At 41.0% G+C, this 20,389-nt stretch overlaps 2 protein-coding genes across 2 annotated transcripts; one reads left to right on the top strand and one right to left on the bottom strand.

The window, feature by feature from the left end:
* Positions 1 to 1,890: 1,890 nt before the first annotated feature.
* Positions 1,891 to 10,158, bottom strand: LOC109871822 (potassium voltage-gated channel subfamily V member 2). The gene is made up of 2 exons (XM_020462838.2): positions 8,607 to 10,158; positions 1,891 to 5,296 (listed from the first exon to the last, which is right to left on the bottom strand). The coding sequence occupies exons 1-2, from the start codon at positions 9,936 to 9,938 to the stop codon at positions 4,967 to 4,969; spliced, it is 1,662 nt and encodes a 553-aa protein (XP_020318427.1). The 5' UTR covers positions 9,939 to 10,158; the 3' UTR covers positions 1,891 to 4,966.
* A 2,998-nt stretch (positions 10,159 to 13,156) lies between these two features.
* On the top strand, positions 13,157 to 17,827 carry LOC109871990 (ribosomal protein S28). Its single transcript, XM_020463046.2, has 4 exons — positions 13,157 to 13,242; positions 13,524 to 13,571; positions 16,683 to 16,805; positions 17,703 to 17,827. The coding sequence occupies exons 1-3, from the start codon at positions 13,204 to 13,206 to the stop codon at positions 16,803 to 16,805; spliced, it is 210 nt and encodes a 69-aa protein (XP_020318635.1). The 5' UTR covers positions 13,157 to 13,203; the 3' UTR covers positions 17,703 to 17,827.
* Positions 17,828 to 20,389: the final 2,562 nt, after the last annotated feature.

Here is a 20,389-nt window from a genome sequence, read left to right as displayed (position 1 = left end):
TCAACTACAATATTCTGGTGAATAAATTAACACACAATTCAGGACAAGAAAAACGACCCTAACATTTCAGTAAAAACATTTTTTTACAACTGCATAATGGTGCTCCAACAAACGTAAATAAAACCGATTTGACCCTATTCCAATGGCTAACCAACAATTCTTTGTGAAATGTATCTCTAGCCTAGCATTAGCTTTAGGTCAGCAATACTGGAGCAGCTCGCTCATGTTGCAGCCAAACCGGCAGCGCACCCCAGCAGGCCCCACGTTGTACCTCAGAGGGACAGTGGAAAGCTACATTTCCCCCTGGACCTGTGGAGGTGTGCTGGGGAACCCTAGACGGTTCTGCTGGTCTTCTGTTACTCTCTCTGTGGATTCCTGGTCGTCTCTCTGCCTCACCACATCTCTGCCAGTCTCTGTCTCTGAAGTCTTTAGGTTGGCAAACTGGTCCCTTTTCAGCCAATTCAGAATTGCCCTTGTAGAAGGAGAACTGAATAAGGCATCATTTACAGTTTAGGCAAATGTCAGTTAGCTTGGTTGAGAAAAGGATTCCATTCACCATAACCTCCATTCTCGTGCTTTTCAGTATAAAAATATATGTATGCCTTTCGGATTCAACTAAATTGAACTCACAAATGTACATTGTGAAAGCACAAACAACAGCATCATAAAACATGTGAAACAAGCTATTAAAGCAGGGCTCCTCAACCCTGTTGCTAGAGAGCTACCATCCGGGAGGTTTTCACTCCAACCCTGTTCCTTGAGAGCTACCATTCAGGAGGTTTTCACTCCAACCCCAATCTAGCGCACCTGTCTCTAATGATTGATAAGCTGAATCAGGTTACTTACAAAAGGGGTTGGAGTGAAAACCTACAGGAGGGTAGCTCTCCAGGAACAGGGTTGGAGTGAAAACCTACAGGAGAGTTGCACTCCAGGAACAGGGTTGGAGTGAAAACCTACAGGAGGGTTGCACTCCAGGAACAGGGTTGGATTGAAAACCTATAGGAGGGTTGCACTCCAGGAACAGGGTTGGATTGAAAACCTACAGGAGGGACCCTTGAGAGTTGTACTCACTGTGGTGTTGTCCAAGGTCTGGAGCTCTCACATGATGTGACCACCATACGGCTTCACCCTGGCGTCCTGCCCCTGGGTCACATACATCGCAAACATGGGGAACCACCATGAGAGGCACTTAGCATCCATGATGTTGATGATGTTTGCTCCCAAGTCAATGACACAAACAGCCAATAGACGGAGCAGGTACTGTATGATGAGGTGAGGATGTGTGGCTACTTGTGAGAGCTTCCTAGAGTTTTATATAATGCTCTACTGTCTATGCCCGGCGGAGATTCTCACAAGGAGCCATTCGACCTTGGCCAAGGAAAAGGATGTCCTGATCTTGAGATCACCACTGTGGTGTCAAAAAGAGTTCTCATCAAGGCTAGAACTCTCGTATGAGATAAATACATGTCAACTAGTGATTTAAATGTTGTTGTTTTTTACATTTTAGCACTTTAGTAGACTTATCCAGAGCGACTTACAGGAGCAATTAGGGTTAAGTGCCTTGCTCAAGAGCACATCAACAGATTTTTCACATTGTCAGGCTCAGGGATTTAAACCAGCAACCTTTCGATTACTGGCCCAATGCTCTTAACCGCTAGGCTACTTGCCGCCCAGGCATGGGGTTTACGAACTAAGTTAGTGATGCAAGTATAGGCAAAATGATACTTCTACTATGAAAATGTGACACAAAGCTTCAGAAATCTCCACATTTATGGACTTTCCATTTAAAATGATTTGAAAATGTGATATGTATTCTCTGTAATTAGTTGGCATATTTTCTTGGAGGTGTTATTTACCAATTGTGGCAATGTGTCAAGACAAGGGCCATGCTTTTTGGGGCATTTTTTATTTTATTTATTTATTTTTATTTTATTTCACCTTTATTTAACCAGGTAGGCTAGTTGAGAACAAGTTCTCATTTACAACTGCGACCTGGCCAAGATAAAGCATAGCAGTGTGAGCATACAACAAAGAGTTACACATGGAGTAAACAATTAACAAGTCAATAACACAGTAGAAAACGAAGGGGGGGTCTATAAGCCAGGGTTTCCCAAACTCTTTGTTGGGCCCCCCCCCCCCCCCTGGGTGCACATTTAGGTTTTTGCCCTAGCACTACACAGCTGATTCAAATAATCAAAGCTTGATGATGAGTTGGCTATTTGAATCAGCTGTGTAGTGCTCGTGCAAAAGCCAAAACGTGCACCAGGGGTGCCCCAGGACCGAGTTTGGGAAAGTGTAGCTCTGTGAATCTTAATCGCACAAAGCTTATTATTTGTCAGGGAATACTATTTGTATATCAGTGATTCTACATCTCACTTTGCTCTAGCTGATCCTTTTCAACAGACTCAGAAGTTGTTGCTAAAAATGGGTAAATTAGGGGCAGTTCAAGGGGAGAGTCAATGAAACCAACCATGGAAGTTTATTGGACTGTCAAGCCAACATCTTAAAGGAAAGCTCCACCCAAAAAGCATCTTTTGGTATTTCTTTCATTAGTCCATTGTTGATATAGTCCCAAAATGTTTTGCATGTCAGCAATCAAGTTAAAGATATGTAACGTTCGGGCCTCCCGGGTGGTGCAGTGGTTAAGGGCGCTCTACTGCAGCGCCAGCTGTGCCATCAGAGACTCAGCGCCCAGGCTCTGTCGTAATCGGCCGCGACCGGGAGGTCCGTGGGGCGATGCACAATTGGCCTAGCGTCGTCCGGGTTAGGGAGGGCTTGGCCGGTAGGGATGTCCTTGTCTCATCGCGCACCAGCGACTCCTGTGGCGGGCAGGGCGCAGTGCGCGCTAACCAAGGTTGCCAGGTGCACGGTGTTTCCTCCGACACATTGGTGCGGCTGGCTTCCGGATTGGATGCGCACTGTGTTAAGAAGCAGTGCGGCTTGGTTGGGTTGTGTATCGGAGGACACATGACTTTCAACCTTAGTCTCTCCCGAGCCCGTACGGGAGTTGTAGCGATGAGACAAGATAGTAGCTACTAAAACAATGGATACCACGAAATTGGGGAGAAAAAGTGGTCAAATTCAACAAACAAAAAAACAAAAAAACGTATGATGCCCAGATGTCTTACGCCAACAGCTACAACTTCTGAGTCCGTTGGAGAAAATCAGCTTGCACAAAGTACTACAGATAGTATTCCCTTTGTGTGATTTTAAGATTTGCAGAGCTAGGCAAGCCCCACCAAACAGACACGCACAACCAGACAATGATTGATTGGAGAGAGCTTTCCTACTGTATGATTTTCTATCTGCAGCAAACCTAGTGGATCATGCTGGAAATACCAGTAAAAGCAAAGTCCCGACAACCAAATAGCACTAGACTCAGAAAAGCTAACAAAATCAGGATGCAAGTTCATAACGGAGTCACCATGAGCATTCATACCACATCTTGTTTTGTTTGCATTTCAAGAAAATATGCAGACAATAAAATTCGAAGTGCGTCATAGCGAGAATAGCATTACCAAGGAGTCCCATTGTGGCGTCAGGGAATACTATTTGTACTGATATAGCGTCACACAATCTCTTTTCAAAGCATGAATGTGTGTGTGGATAGCCTTGGGTCCGTTTCCTCTCTGGCCCCTCTCACTCCTTACTGTTACTGTCGTAATATGGCCCCAGGTTAACACTAGAGGTTTACACTAGAGGTCACTGCCAGGCGACTGTCAAAAGCCACTGCTGCTATCCTTTCAGTCGCCTTATCCCTAAATACTATTATTAGCCTATCTGTGCCGTATCAAACTACTGCAATGTCTGGTTGCTTGTGGTCTTGATTTCTGTACTCTATCTGTAGTTATTTGAGCGCAAGCCACACATTTCAACCTTGAAAATAGATTTTATTACAATCAAATATTTTTTATCAATGGAGAGCAGAACTGTTTTTGTTTGTTGTTATTTATATCAAACACTTATTATTATTTCCCAGAAAGCTTTGCAGTTGACTTTAGTTCAATGTATTTGGCTTCATCCTTCCATTTCACTGACTTACTGGTTGTGCTAACATGTTATTGTTAATAGGACATGAGACATTCAACAAAACAAGAAATAAAACAGTTCAGATGAAATAACTTTTATTCTTTGACACCCATCGCATGGTCTATTTCAAATGGGTCCTGTATACAGTACTATATAGTACTGTCTAACTGTATACATTTTAAGGATATAGTGTAACTTGAACTGACTATTGCCCATAACATGGACATTTGGGTAGAAACGTAGTACCATGTCAGAGTTGGATTCAGTTCTACTAATGAATTAAAGATACCGTTTTAAAACTGTTGTTTTATAATATAATTTTTTCAATTAATTAGTTGAATGTTCATTTTCTGACCAAAACTGAGAAGTAATTGCCTACTGGAAGTATCATCCAACTGCAATAGTGTCTTTTATCATGGTATAATAAACTAATTGGGCCTAATTGCATGTGTTGATTTGAACATTTACATCCTGCACATGTTATAGATCTGAGACCCCCTCCAAAAAAAATGTATATTAGCACTTCATCCCACGGAGCAGTCATAGGCCTACTGGCTACCATCCCTCAGCTTCTGAAGTGGTTTGTGCAATATAGTCTAATAAACGTTGGTCGTTACTCTGTTATAGGCATGAATGCCTGGTAGAAAGTTAGTTCCACTCAGCTTAACTGCATCAGGTGCTATTCTTAGAAACCGATCCCGATGGGGGGTAATTCCTGTCCATTTGACTGAGGAGTCACCCTTAGCGTGCCACGTCTAAAGCTGTAGCTTACGGTTTATCTCCCCTTGGCTCAGCCTCAATCCCCCACCCCCACCACCCCCTTTGCCCAATGTTTACTTTCCTACACCCCGGCTTAGAATATAGTTAGAGGCAGATGGGGTGTTAGTCTCCAGCATGAAGGCGAGAAAGGCATTTAAGGGGCGTTGGCATTAGGGTCTCACTCGGCGCCCGCATGGCTCTGACTCCTGTTTGGATGGTATGTGGTGTCATAATCGTCATCAGAGTCATCCGAAGGCTGTGGTTCGAAGCAGCCATCGAACTTGCGCCGCAGACGTTTCTTGAGTTGGAAGGTGCGTACACCCGGGCCTATAGTCTGGGTGTATTCCTGGGCCTTGAGCTTGGCGTAGTAGTCTGAGAACTTGTTGAAGAGGATTGAGATGGGCATGCCGTTGAGGATAATGCCAAAGGAGATGCAGCCAAATGCCACGCAGCGACCCAGATAGGAGATGGGCACCACGTCACCATAGCCCACAGTGGAGATGCTCACCTGTAGGACGAAGAAGGAAATGGTCTTGTTGTGTTCATCTCAAAGAACATTTTAGTCAAAGCCACATACTATACAGAACACCAGGGGTACTCAACTACTATTAGAGAAGGTCTGGTCACACAGATTTCTGAGATGGCAAAGGTCCGGATGGATATTGTCATTTATCATCATCGTAACAAACCCCCACATCGCAACCCAAGCTGTTTAAACTGTTCACACCCCTCTTGTTGGCAGAGAGAAAAAAATTGCAGGCAATTCAACACATATTTTCATGTCTTATGTGTGTTCATGTGATAAATAAATTACTCAACTAAATCAATGTGGCCCCCTGGGGGTCGAGGCCCCTGGTCACGTTATCTGGCCATGATAACTAAGATTTTGATAGCTGGATAGCCTAACTCTACCCACTTAACATGGCCGGTAGTTAATCAAATGGACATTTCTGACAGGTTAAAAATAGCACTCTAAGGCCTGTCAATGAATAACATTACAAGAGGAAAAATTCCCATGTACTAACAAATTAATTCCACCTTGTGCAGCCATTCTACTATTACAACTCTCAACAGCAGTAAGTTGATTGAGTTCCTAAAAAAATATTTATACATATAAGTCAGCACCCGCTGTCCTTATTGACGCTGTTTTAGTCAGGTCTGCCAGGTGAGTATGGCTGCGCTACAGCCTGGTTTCTTTTGCTGACAACGAAAAGACAGAACATACTGTATATTTTCACTTGAATCAGAATCCAACCAAGTGAAGGAGACAGCTCTTGAGAATAAGCGTGATACTAATCTAGGTAATTATGGTAGTTGATCATGATGTTAGTTACAGCACTAGTCATGTACAGTATGTCAGGTCCAGAAATACTTCTGGGAATAACAAGGATCAATTCAACCTCCAGGGATCCAGGAACCAATCCAACTTTTCTAATCAGTCTGTAAACCATGGCTTGAAACGAAAGGCATTACATGGCATTAGACGAGATTAGACACGTAAAAGTTAACAGCTGCCGGGAGATAAAGTCAATAATGTCCTCCACCAAAGAGGAAGACACACAGACTATGATGCATGAACACAATGTCATTGCCCCATGTTTGGAGTAGCAAATAAATCCAATGAACTGTGGCAGATTACATTATTATACTCTGAAATTCTAAAGTCAACAAAGTATATTTGTCATCACTCGCAGTTGAAAAGCCTTGTTGACCCTGTTTCCTCGTGATGAAAGTGAACCACAAATGTATCCTTTATATATACCGCCACTAGCTACATCAATTGAGAAAGTTAATGAGGTAAAAGGCTGAAAAAAGCCATACGCAAATACAGTGCCTCATACCCTTTAACCTATTCCACATTTTGTTTTGTTACTGCCTAGATTTCCTCTCCTTCATCTACACACAATACCCCGTAATGACAGTGAAAACATGTTTTTAGACATTTTTGCAAATTTAATGAAAATGAAATACAAAAATATCTCATTTACTTTGTAGAATTACCTGTGGCAGCGATTACAGCTGTGTGTCTTTCTGGGTAAATCTCTAAGATCTTTCCACACCTGGATGGTGCAACATTTGGCCATTTTATTATTTTCAAAAATCTTGGTCAAGTTGGGTGTTGATCAATGCTAGACAACCATTTTCAGGTCTTGCAGATTTAAAGCCAAAATGTAACTCGGCCACTCAGGAACATTCACAATTCTTCGTGGTAAACAACTCTAGTGTAGTTTGGCCTTATGTTTTACGTTATTGTCCTGCTGAAAGGAGAATTAATCTCCCAGTGTCTTTTGGGAAGCAGACTGAACCAGGTTTTCTTCTATGAGTTTGACTGTGCTTAGCGCCATTCCATAGATTAAAAAAATATATTAAAAAATGCATCTTAAACTCCCCAGTCCATAAAGATTACAAGCATACCCATAACATGATGCAGCTACCACTATTCTTGAAAATATGGAGAGTGGTACTCAGTAATGTGTTGTATTAGATTTTACTTTGTATTCAGGACAGAAAGTTAATTGCTTTGTCACATTTTTTTGCAGTATTACTTTAGTCCCTTGTTGCAAAGAGGATGCATGTTTTTGAATATGTATTATTTGTACAGGCTTCATTTTCACTCTGTCAATTCGGATAGTATTGTGGAGTAACTACAATGTAACTACAATGATCCATCCTCAGTTTTCTACTATCACAGCCATTAAACTATAACAGTTTTAAAGTCACCATTTGCCTGCACTGAGTTAGTAAGGGTGCCTGTATCTTTGTAGTGACTGGGTGTATTGATACACAATCAACAGTGTAATTAATACCATGCTCAAAGAGATTCAATGTCTGCTATTTTATTTCATTTTTACCCATTTTATTTTTACCCATCTACCAATAGGAGCTCTTCTTTGCGAGGCAACCTCCTTGGTCTTTGTGGTTGAATCTGTGTTTTGAAATTCACTGCTCGACTGAGGGACCTTACAGATAATTGTATGTGTGGGGTACGAGATGAGGTAGTCATTCAAAAATCATGTTATACACTATTATTGCACACAGTGTGAGTCCATGCAACTTATTATGTGATTTGTTAAGCACATTTTTACTACTGCACATATTTAGGCTTGCCATAACAAAGGGTTTGAATACTTATTGACTCATTTTGAACATTTTGAAAACAGAATTCCACGTTGACATTATGGGGTATTGTGTAGGCCTGGTGACAAATGCATTTCAATTTAATCCATTTTAAATTCAGGCTGTAACACAACCACATTTGGAAAAAGTACATGGGTGTGAATACTTTCTGAAGGCACTGTACATTATCCAACTCAGAAATTAAAAACAAAAGTCAGGGAAGTATTTTTGTCATCCTTCCCCGTTGGTCATGAAAAGCCTTGTTGGGCCTGTTTCCTCATGATTAAAGTGAAACACAAACAGGAAATGGATCCTTTATGTATACTGCCATTGGCACCATCAATTGAGAGAGTTCAAATAAGAGTTAAAAGGATGAAAAATCTATACTAGTTGTGTCAATGAACAGGAATGACATATTATACCATAGAAAAATAACTGAAATTTAGGGCATATTATACAGAACACAAAACATATAGAGCCCTCAAACTCAACTCTGCACTTTGAAGACAATTCCACTGCTTTTTTCCCATTGTTCCCCTCTCATCAAGCATTGATTTAATCCTGGGATACCCGGTGGGTGTAATTAATGATCAGGTCGAACAGAAAACCAACAGGATCCGGACCTCGTAGGTTAAGAGTTGAATACCCCTGATATAGAGTTTATAAGTTGTTAATATGGAGTTGATAAGTTGTTTACTCACTGCGGCCCACCACCAGGCATCAGGGATGCTACTGAAAGGGGTGCCTGGCTGGTCCAGCTCCACAGAGTGCATGAGGGCCGAGAAGGTGAAGATGCCCATGATAATGAACAGGAATAAGCAGCACACCTGCTCTCTGCACTGCCGGATGGTGAAGCCAAACGCCCGCATTCCAGTGGAATGCTTTGCCAGCTTGAGGATGCGAAAGATGCGCATGAGTTTGACCACCTTGAGCACCTTGCTGACTTTGCTGACCCTGGCCATGGTCTTCAGGTCCTCCTGGGCACCAGCATCATCAACATCTGTGAAAATCTCAAAGATGATCTGGATGAAGTAGGGCATGACGGCCAACAGGTCCACAAAGTTGAGGCCGCTTTTCACAAAGTGTTTGATGTCGCAGGTGGTGAGTAGCCGCAGGAAGTACTCAAAGGTGAAGAAGACGATGGAGACGATCTCCACACACTCCATGTAGGTCTTGCCGTAGATAGTGTACTTCCTCAGCTCCTTCACCGTGTTGAGGGTCATGGCCACAATGGAGATGAGGACGAAGAGGCTGGAGAACACGGCAAAGCCCTTGGCCGCTAAAGAGGAGTAGGGGTTCTCCATCAGGTCCCAGAGGGCCTTGCGGAACCCTCCCAGGAACATGGTCTTGAACATGGCCTCCTCGTCCCTGTGGGCCGGCTTGATTTCGTCGATCAGCTCCTGGTTGACCTTCAGGCCATCTTTGATCTCATCCACCTTCTCCTCAAACAGCATGCGGCAACACCTCGGAGTGTCCCTCATGCGGAGACCCCAGAAGTTCATCTCCTCCTCGAAATTGAGCGGACACAGACTCTCCATCACCCACATGACGTTGCTGCAGTAAAAGTGGAAGATGTAGTGGAAGAAAGTGGGGTCCCGGTCAAAGAAGAACTCATTTTTACGGACGGAGTAGTCGTCGCAGAGTGTCATCCTCTTCACAGGATCGGTACAGAGGGCCAGAGAGCCAATCCTGGTTTTGGGGTAGCGGAGAACCAGATGGATAGGTATGTGAAAGACTCTCCCACCGACATTGATGGTGACTATGTTGGATTGTCTGGCGACACGTTTTTCTTTCTCCTCCCTTTTCTTCTCGGGCCCGTTCTCCTTCAGGACCACTGTCTGAGTTGCAGGGTTGTCCAGGTTGTCCATGGACGTCCATGCTTTCACAGAGCTCTCCTGTGCAAAGGGGAAGGTAGCGTCTGGTTCTTCAATGCTCTTGGATAAGCTGGTGTTCAGCTTCACACTGGCAAACAAACTGGAGCGCCGTTTTTTCAGCTTTTTTAGGTGATGAGGGGTTTTTGAAGGTTGTTCCATTGTACGACCCCTCAGAGGGCAGGAAATTTTGAGAATTATCAATCCTGCTCACCTAGTGAAAGTTAAATCACGTTTCACATTCCTTGACACAAAGAACAACAACGGCAAGACTTTCTTCTTCCTTTTCCTTTCCTTACAAATTGAGCAGGGAGAGAAAAAGCTACACCGTGTTTGATTCAACGTGATTCAACGTGCAAGAAGATCAAGAGCATGAGTTGGGGATTCATCCTCCTCACTGATTCTCTAATCCCATTGCTGTTCTTTCTGTCCTAACGGAAGTTAAAAATACTGTCCGGGAGGATTAGTGTTGTGATTTAAGGATTTGGTGCTGGGAGGAGGGAAAGGCAGAGCAGAGACAGCAGTCACCCATTTGTGACAAGGCTATTAAAGGCTTACAGGTACATGCAGTTCAAACTGAAAAGGAATCCCAGTAAACGACAACCTTTGTATAACTTCACATCTATGCCTTCTCCAACCTCCACTTTTTTCATGTGAATCACAGGAGAAACCAAATTTGGTTGCAGTTTATCATACAGATCACTTATTCCCCCCTTATTACACTGGCCTAGACAGTATTTATACCTTAAAGCAGCAAGCTGCTGTTGCTATATACATTTTTGGACTTAAAGCCCCATGCAGTCTTTGTAATTGTATTTTGAAATCATCACTGTATGTTTAATAAATCACTGTATTTATTTTATGAAAATAACTCCACATACTGTATGTATTTTTTAAATAATTTATTTCCCTAAGCCTTGTTTGGTCCTTGAAATGCTCAGTCTGATGGCGTTAGAATTTACATACACAGGCCTGATTGGCTGATAGGATGGTCTAGAGCCCACCCCCTTACCCAAATGAACAGTCATTGGCCTATAATAATCAGATCACATTGTGAAGTCATGATGTGGGCCAAAAGTTCCATCCCTAAACAGGCTTAAATTCCTTCATTATTATTATTTTTAAACAGCTCTTACACAAAAATAACATTATGATAATGTTCACAATTTCAGAGTGTTTTTTTAGTGTGGAAATAGTGTGGAAATATATACAAAAAAATGGAAACTGGAGTATCACACTGAACTGCAGATTGCCCATATTAAAAAAGAGTGGGGAATATCATTTCTCAGAACTATGGTCATGACTGAATTGCAAGAAGCACACAGAGTTATAGTCGTGTAGGCCTACATTGTATGTTCATTATAGTGTGGCACAGTCTGCAAGCTCCACTCTGACATCTAGCTGACATTTTAAATGTACTCTAGGGGAGAATATTACAATGGTTTTATAATTCAAAATGTCCAAACATTCAAAACTTGATTGGCTACTGTAAGAAAATGACAAGAAAGTTGGTAAAGGGAATTAATACTTTATCCACCACAGCAGAGAGAGACAAACAGTCAGGTAGAGGCAGATCCAGAAAGACCAATATTTTAGGACAAGGAAAATTAACTAGATTCAGCTGAGGGACAATTTCTTTCATGAGTGGAGGGTCAGGGGTTTGGGCTTGTTATTTTCCACCATAATTTGCAAATAAATTCATTAAAAATCCTACAATGTGATTTTCTGGATATTTTCCCCTCATTTTGTCTGTCATAGTTGAAGTGTACCTATGATGAAAATTACAGGCCTCTCATCTTTTTAAGTGGGAGAACTTGCACAATCGGTGGCTGACTAAATACTTTTTTGCCCCACTGTATACATTTTTCAACTACTCCACAAATGTCTTGTTAACAAACTATAGTTTTGGCAAGTCGATTAGGACATCTACTTTGTTCATGACACAAGTAATTTTTCCAACAATTGTTTACAGACAGATTATTTCAGTTATAATACATGGTATCACAATTCCATTCGTAAAGTACTCAGACCCTTTGACTTTTTCCACTTTTACAGCCTTATTCTAAAATGGATAGAATTAAATAATTTAATCTGCAATCTACACACAATAGTCCATAATGACAAAGCGAAAACAGGTTTTTAGAAATGTTTGCAAATGTATTAACAGAAATACCTTATTTACATAAGTAAATTGATCATCCTTGAGATGTTTCTACAACTTGATTGGAGTTGTTAAGAATTTAGCAAAAGGCTGTAACAAAATGTGGAAAAAGTCAAGGAGCTGTGTGTGTGTGTGTGTGTGTGTGTGTGTGTGTGTGTGTGTGTGTGTGTGTGTGTGTGTGTGTGTGTGTGTGTGTGTGTGTGCGTTGGGTGGTTTGTCTATGTTCCTTTTTCTATGTTTTGGGATTTCTGTGTTTGGTCTGATATGGTTCTCAATCAGAGGCAGCTGTTTATCGTTGTCCCTGATTGAGAACCATATTTAGGTAGCCTGGTTTCACTTTTGAGTTGTGGGTGATTATTTTCCGTGTTAGTTACCACACGGGACCGGTTCGTTTGTTATTTTGTATTTTTTGTAGTGTTCAGTTTGTCTTATTAAAATGGACACTTACCACGCTGCAACGCCACATAAAATCACTTGTGGGACAAATTTGGCCTGCGGGCCATCAATTGGGGAACCCTGGTTTAGGGTAATAATTAGGCTTATGTACCGATTTACATTAGCATAAAACAAGCCAATATAGGCTACTATTGTTGTCCATTAGTAGCCTAAACATTTTTATTGACGTACTGTATATTTGTGTCATTACAAATGCATTTGTTATGTCTAGTCCTTTGAAATTCTACTTTCTATCAATGTCAAATACTCCACACAATGCTTTAATTAGTTTATCAGGCTTTGTCTTTGCTATTTTAAAATATACCTATAATATAACATTTTATTTTACAACTATCATTAGAAATAAAAGGCAGCACATTGATCATTCATATAATCAGAGATGGTGCTTCTCAGTTCCCCCACCCCCTATTTTACGGAGTGGAATGAAACAGAGATAAAATATTTATGTTGCCGCTTTCAAGTGCTAGTCAAAACTCGGAAATGTCCGACAATGCTAACTGGCTGAACGCAGCACATGTATTACTATAAACATTTAACATGTAGGAAATGTCAGTGTTTCCTAGTTCAGTTTCATAGTAGAGCATGTGAATGCATGAATGAACCAGTTTACCGGAACTGGAAATGTACACTTATTTTACATAGGCAATGTTTTTAATTCAGGGAGATTTATTTTTAAACGCAGGTCAGGTACAATATAAATAAAATATAAAGTGTGTCGATTTATTAAGAGGTTACAATATTTTGTATCACAGCTTGAATATATACTGTACTGCGCACCACGTGACTTCCTTTCCGCTCTAACCTGACAATATGGATGCCAGCCGCGTGCAGCCGATCAAGCTTGCTAGAGTAAGAAAACCCAATCCTTTGTGAAATATCTTAAATACATTAATATTTAAATTCGTAAATACTAATTATTTCATTTGAGCTCATTTTTGGTAAGTTACTACCACGTTTATACTTGAACGGAGCATCGGTCCTCATTGCTCGGTGGCCTGCGCGTTCTGGGAGTGCTACAGCAGCCATTTGCTAGTTACTGTAGCTAACAACTCGATAGTTAGAACAGGCTCTTTAGTTTCCCCCTCTCGTTCCCTCGGTTGTGTAATTATCTGTTTCAATTTCTTCTCCAGGTCACCAAGGTGCTCGGGAGAACGGGTTCCCAGGGACAGTGTACCCAGGTATGTTACTACATTCTGAAAAAGCGAACGTTTAAAGTTTAGGCTTTCTAGCCAACTCAACCAGTTGAGAAGAACGTCAAGTTAGCTAATGGTGACGTATTGTGCAGAACTAGTCCTTGAGCGCTCACATTCTGTAGTTCTTCTGGCTATGCTACATGCTAATGTCTAAGATTGTCATGTATAGGTAGACTGTTGGTGGCATTTGAGGTCACTAGTCGGCCAGCTAGCTATGTAGCATTTCATGGAAAATCCAAAGTAATGACAGATATTGTGCGTCTCATCCCTGAGAAACTACACTGAACAAAAATATAAACGCAACATGTAAAGTGTTGGTTCCATGTTTCATGAGCTGAAATAAAATATCCCAGAAATAAGCACAAAAAGCTTCTCTCAACTGTTGCACACGCATTTGTTTACATCCCTGTTTAGGGAGCATTTCTCATTTGTCAATATAATCCATCCACCTCACAGGTGTGGCATATCTAGAGGCGGATTAAACAGTATGATAATTACACTGGTGCACTTTGCTGGGGACAAAGGTCCACTCTAAAACAGCCTCACAACCGCAGTCCACGTGTAACCACGATAGCCCAGGACCTCCACATCTGGCTTCTTCACCTGCAGCATGGTCTGAGACAAGTCACCCGGAAGCTGATGAAATTGTGGTTTTGCACAACCGAAGAACTGTCAAACTGTCTCAGGGAAGGTCATCTGCATGTTCCTCGAGCTCACCAGGATCTTGACCTCACTGCAGTTTGGCGTCGTAACCGACTTGAGTGGGGAAATGATCACCTTCGATGTCCACTGGTGCTGGAAGTGTGCTCTTCACAGATGAGACCTGGTTTCAACTCTACGGGGCAGATGCTGGGTATGGCGGTGTGTGGTTTGCTGATGTGACCAGTGTCCCATGGTGGGGTTATGGTATGGGTATTGGAAGCTACGGACAACTAACACAATTGCATTTTATCAATGGCAATTTTGAATGCACAGAGATACCGTGATAAGATCCTGAGGCCCGTTGTCGTGCCATTCATCCGCCGCCATCATGTTTCATAATACACAGCCCTATGTCGCAAGGATCTGTACACAATTTATGGAAGCTGAAAAGGTACCAGTTCTTCCATGGCCTGCATACTCACCAGGCAATGTCACCCGTTGAGCATGTTTGGTATTTTCTGGATTAGAGGTCGGTCGATTTATGATTTTTCAATGCCGATAACGATTTATTGGAGGACCGGAAAAAGACGATGCCGATTAATCGGACTTATATATTTGTGATAATGACAATTACAAAAATACTGAATGAACACTTTAAACTTAATATAATACATAAATAAAAAATCTTAATGAAACCTGTTCAATTTGTTTTTAATAATGCAAAAACTGTGTTGGAGAAGAAAGTAAAAGTGCAATATGTGCCATGTAAAAAAAGCTTAAGGTTTAAGTTCCTTTCTCAGAACATGAAAGCTGGTGGTTCCTTTTAACATGAGTCTTCAATATTCCCAGTTAAGAAGTTTTAGTTTATAGTTGTTATAGGACTATTTCTCTCTCTACCATTTTGTATTTCATATATCTTTGACTATTGGGTGTTCTTATACACTATAGTATTGCCAGCCTAATCTCGGGAGTTGATAGGCTTGAAGTCATAAACATCGCTGTGATTCAAGCATTGCGAAGAGCTGCTGGCAAACGCCAAAAAATGCTGTTTGAATGAATGCTTAAGAACCTCCTGATGCCTACCACCGCTCAGACTGCTCTACCAAATATTAAATCAGACTTAATTATAATATAATAAACACACAGAAATGCAAGCCTTAGTTTCCAGATTTGACCATATTAAAGACCTATCATTTCGAAAACAAAACGTTTATTCTTTCAGTGAAATACGGAACTGTTGTGTGTTTTATCGAGCGGGTGTCATCCATAAGTCTAAATATTGCTGTTATATTGCACAACCTTCAATGTTGTCATAATTACGTAAAATTCTGGCAAATTAATTACGGTCTTTGTTAGGAAGAAATGGTCTTCGCTCAGTTCGCAACAAGCCTGGTGGCCCAAACTGCTGCATATACCCTGACTCTGCTTGCACAGAACGCAAGGGAAGTGACACTCACTAAAAATGAAGATTACTGATTTATGAAAATATCAAATCGTCCCCAATTAATCGGCCATGCTGATTAATCGGTCGACTTGTACGACAGAGCGTTCCAGTTCCCGCCAATATCCAGAAACTTCAAACAGCCATTGAAGAGGAGTGGGACAACATTCCACAGGCCACAATCAACGGTATGATCAATCCTATGCAAAGGCTACGTCGCACTGCATGAGGCAAGTGGTCACAAGGTACTGACCGGTTTTCTGATCCACGCCTCTACCATTTCCCCCCTTTTTAAGGTATCCGTGAGCAACCGATGCATATCTGTTTTCCCAGTGATGTGAAATCCATAGATTGGGGTCTAAATTATGTTCGGTGTAGTTGGCAACTGTCAATGGATTGATACAAATGCACCAGTTCACTAAACACTTTTCAGGTGGGGATCTGATTTAAATAGTATTTAGGTCCCTGTCAAAGGTTGCAGACAGGTCTTTATGAAAGTAGAAATTAAATTAAGATATTATGCAAATTATACGGTGCAAATACATTACAGTAATTTAAGTCCAGTAAGCTACGGTCCTGTTCATGCTTTACAGTTTGTAACAATTTATGTATTACAATGCAAATTAGATGCTTCACACTCACACAGCCTCGGCAAACGGCGTCGGGCACTCGTGGAAATGGGGGTGGCGAAATGTGAATTTGTAAACGATTTATCACAGGTGACGCGACAAACGATGGATGCTAACACCCTAGTTATGGTTTTAACTGTAAATCATGACCCCAATGTTAATTTGATTCTTTCCGTGATGGGTCATATTTTGTAGCTTAAACCATTCAAAAGATGGAGCCACATTTTGTAGGAATAAAACTAAAACCACTGTTTATTACAACCGCATCTAGCAGCTACCGGAGGTTACTGACTTAACCTCGGTTATATGAACCAAGCGCAGATTCTCTTGCAATCCCTAGTTTGGTGAAACCCTGTTCTAATGTATCCTGCCTTTCTCTTTCAGGTCCGTGTGGAGTTCATGGATGACAGCAACCGGTCCATCATCAGGAATGTGAAGGGGCCAGTCAGAGAAGGTGATGTGTTGACACTTCTGGAGTCTGAAAGGGAAGCCAGGAGGCTACGATAGGTGTGTATTATTGTTCATACAAAGCTGGAGCAGGCAACTAGATTAAGCCACGGGCCGATTTGTCAGAGCAGATAGTCGAGCGGCCTAAACATAATTATAATAATTTTTACACTGCAAATTGACCTCAAGTAAGCCCAAAACAAAATTGTATTTGGAATAATTTCATACCTTTTTATGTAGAAACAACCGTATTAAGTATTAACATTTTTTTAATTGGGGGAATACTTTAACATATTTTTTTGCAATCTTTTTCAACTGAATTTTTCCCTTTTAACCTGAACTTCGATTTCAAGTATAGTCAGGGCCTTCAAATGTACTCCTAGAAAGCAGTTGTGTGCACATGGTTTTGCTTTAACCTTATCACACCTGGTTCAGTTAATCATGGTGTGTTTTATTTATTTTTATTTAACGGTGCAAGTCAGTTAAGAACAAATTCTTATTTACAATGAAGGCCTACACCAGCCAAACCCGGATGACGCTGGGGCAATTGTGCGCCGACCCTATGGGACTTCCAATCACGGACGGTTGTGATACAGCCTAGAATCGAACCAGGGTGTCTGTAGTGACGCCTCTAACACGGATGCAGTGCCTTGGACCACTGCGTCACTCAGGAGCCCAAGTAGGGCTTTTAGACTGCCACCAGTGCAAGTACACTCACTGATGTAATGTTCTTGGCACCGTGGCCCTCGAGGGAACTCAAACGACTCACTTCAACCACTAAAATTACTGCTTCATAGTATGTAAATAATGGTGTAGGGAAATCATTCAGTTCTACTTCCATGTGTATCATCCCAGGGACAAGTTGAGGTCATGTTATGTCCTTGGTTCTGTTATTTAGCTTTTTCAAAGTGGTAGCTATGTGCATAAATTAATTAATTCCCACCTCTTTCCTTGCAGTGGCCCGGGAAGATATGAGATGCCAAACGAAAGCCTGTGGCGATCACACCCCATCAGTACACCTGAAAATGGCCCCACATCTCACTTGTGCAAAGTTAATGAAATAAAATGTTGTTCAAGGTGAAGATTTGTCATTTTTCTGTTCAATGGCCAACATGTGTAGACGTGTTCTGAGATCTGTACTTGGTAGTTTATTTTAATGTACTCTCTTTTCTAGAATATAGTATTATGCCAACTTGTGATTTGGCTTATCCTATTACGACATACAATTCACACCTAGTACTGCAAAAAAAAAATACAGTTGCTGAATTTGAAGTGCAGGGAATGAAGTAGAAGCTGTCATCACTGGAACCATGTGATGTACTTTAAATTGTCTCTGGAATGTTCTTCTGCGTTTTGAATTTCAAACTGAAACATGCCCCCTGGGTAGATTTCGAAAAATTGGATTGGATGAAATCTTCACCATGTTGCTTACACCTATTAATAGTTTCAGATCTACAGGGATGGGTAGGTGAGGCATGGATGAACTTCAGCCTGTACTTGGACTATAGGAGTACGCAGTGGACCAGTGCCACTGTAGAAATATTGTATGGTCATTAGATTGAAATATTTATTAAGAGGAATGTGATCAGTTTGTACATCGTGGAACACTTTGCTGTTTCAGATAGGCCTGGTTTTGTTGCCTGACCGAATCTTAACGTCCTTACTGCTCCAATATCTAGAATGATTGTAGAGCATTGTAGCCTCGCAAACCACCATGATCTCACAATGGTTTCACTGGTCTCGTGCAGCGAACCATTCATGTAAGCTCGTGAGATCAGGGTGGCTTGCAAGGGTTCCATGATAGACTTCACATCAGGGTTGACTTCAGGTAAGGAAGGCTGTATGATGCTGTGGTAACATAGGGTATTGGCCATACTACAGTATCGTGCTGACATTGATGTATCCAATTTTGTTAGACTATCCCCAGTCTGTTTATCAATTGTATCATAGTGTTAATGGCAAGTGCCAAACATTTCCTAAATTCCCTTGTTCAGGGTTTTCCAAACTGTCCTGGGCACCCTCCCTGGGTGCATGTTTTGGTTTTTGCCCTAGCACTACACAGCTGTTTCAAATAACACTGATTGTTTGAAGCAGTTGTGTAGTGTAAGGCAAAAACTAAAACGTGCACCCAGGGGTGGCACCAGGACAGTGGTAAACCCTGCCCTAATGTGTTGCTGTGTGGACTAGCTTTCTTCAGGGTAGATGTGTTATTTTTTAGCTTGTCCTTATAGCCCTTAGCCATACCCTAATGTAGAGTTTCAGTGCTCCAGAATCTTAAATCAAATACTTTATGCTCAAATCTTATTTACTATAATTTCTGCAAACATTTAGCCTACCTTTTTATTTTTTAATGTTTATTGATAAACTATCATTGCGGAAGTTTAAACCATTTTCTGTCTGAGTTGCCAAATAGTTCTAACATGTCACACAACTACCCTGTTACTGTTACTGAGTTATTTGTAATGATGAAATGTCAAGTTCATGTTGAGTTAGCTCATGTCCAGTAGAGGGAAGCATCGTTCCTAGTTTAATTCCAGGAGGACTATTTTCGGTGTGGTCTCGATGGAATTTTGTTTACTGCCACAGAGTTATTTTTACACCAATTTGTGACATGAAAAATCACTACCATACAGAACTCAAACTCCCTGTTTGCAATATTTAGGGCCAGATACAAGCAAACATTCAAAGACTGCAAAAAAAATACAACTTTTCATCAAAATGCAAGTGTGTTTTGGATGTGTTTTGGATTGTTTTGGATTGTTTTGGATTGTTTAAGTTGTGAAGTGCACTAACAGTATTTTTCTGCAGTGCTGGTTTGAATTCTAGTCTCAGTGGGCAGTTTGAGTGATCTCAAAGTATTCCCTTTGCTGTGTACCTTTTCAACACCTCTGGTTGGTTCTTGGTGAAAACACTCTATTCTGTAGCCTAACTCTTACGTCTGACCTATTTCCAACAACTACTGTAGATGGATGTACTGTTTGTGCTATCGTCTTGAGAGACCAAAATGGTCATTTATGAATGTCATCTAAATTGATATTGAGTGACATTATTATGCTTCCGGATACTGTGACACGGTGTCACATATTCCTTTAAATCATTTGTCTGAACTCCGTTGTCTGTCATTGCCTTTCATGCTTTTGAATGTCTCATTCTTCTTATCCGATCAAATGTGATTTTTGTTGACTTTTGGTAAATGATGATGATTATCTGATTCATTATTTTCACAATGTGAGCTCTTATGTAACTTTATCACAATGCTGTGTCTTGTTCAAGAGAGGGCATTTGGCAAATGTGGAAACCATTTTGAAAAGTAGGTTAAAAGGATGACAGAAAGGACTTGTCTAGACTAGTACAGCAATGCACCTGTTCTGTGGATCAACAGCTCGACACAAATAATGACCTACGCTACCGGTCAAAAGTTTTAGAACACCTACTCATTCAAGGGTTTTTCTTTACTTTGACTATTTTCTACATTGTAGAATAATAGTGAAGACATCAAAACTATGAAATAACACATGTAATCATGTAACCAAAAAAAGTGGTAAACAAATCAAAATATATTTTACATTCTTCAAATAGCCACACTTTGCCTTGATGACAGCTTTGTATATTCTTGGCATTCTCTCAACCAGCTTCATGAGGTA

This window comes from Oncorhynchus kisutch, linkage group LG27 (genome assembly GCF_002021735.2).
Source record: "Oncorhynchus kisutch isolate 150728-3 linkage group LG27, Okis_V2, whole genome shotgun sequence".
NCBI classification, from domain to species: domain Eukaryota; kingdom Metazoa; phylum Chordata; class Actinopteri; order Salmoniformes; family Salmonidae; genus Oncorhynchus; species Oncorhynchus kisutch.
This window is presented reverse-complemented; position numbering and strand designations above follow the sequence as displayed.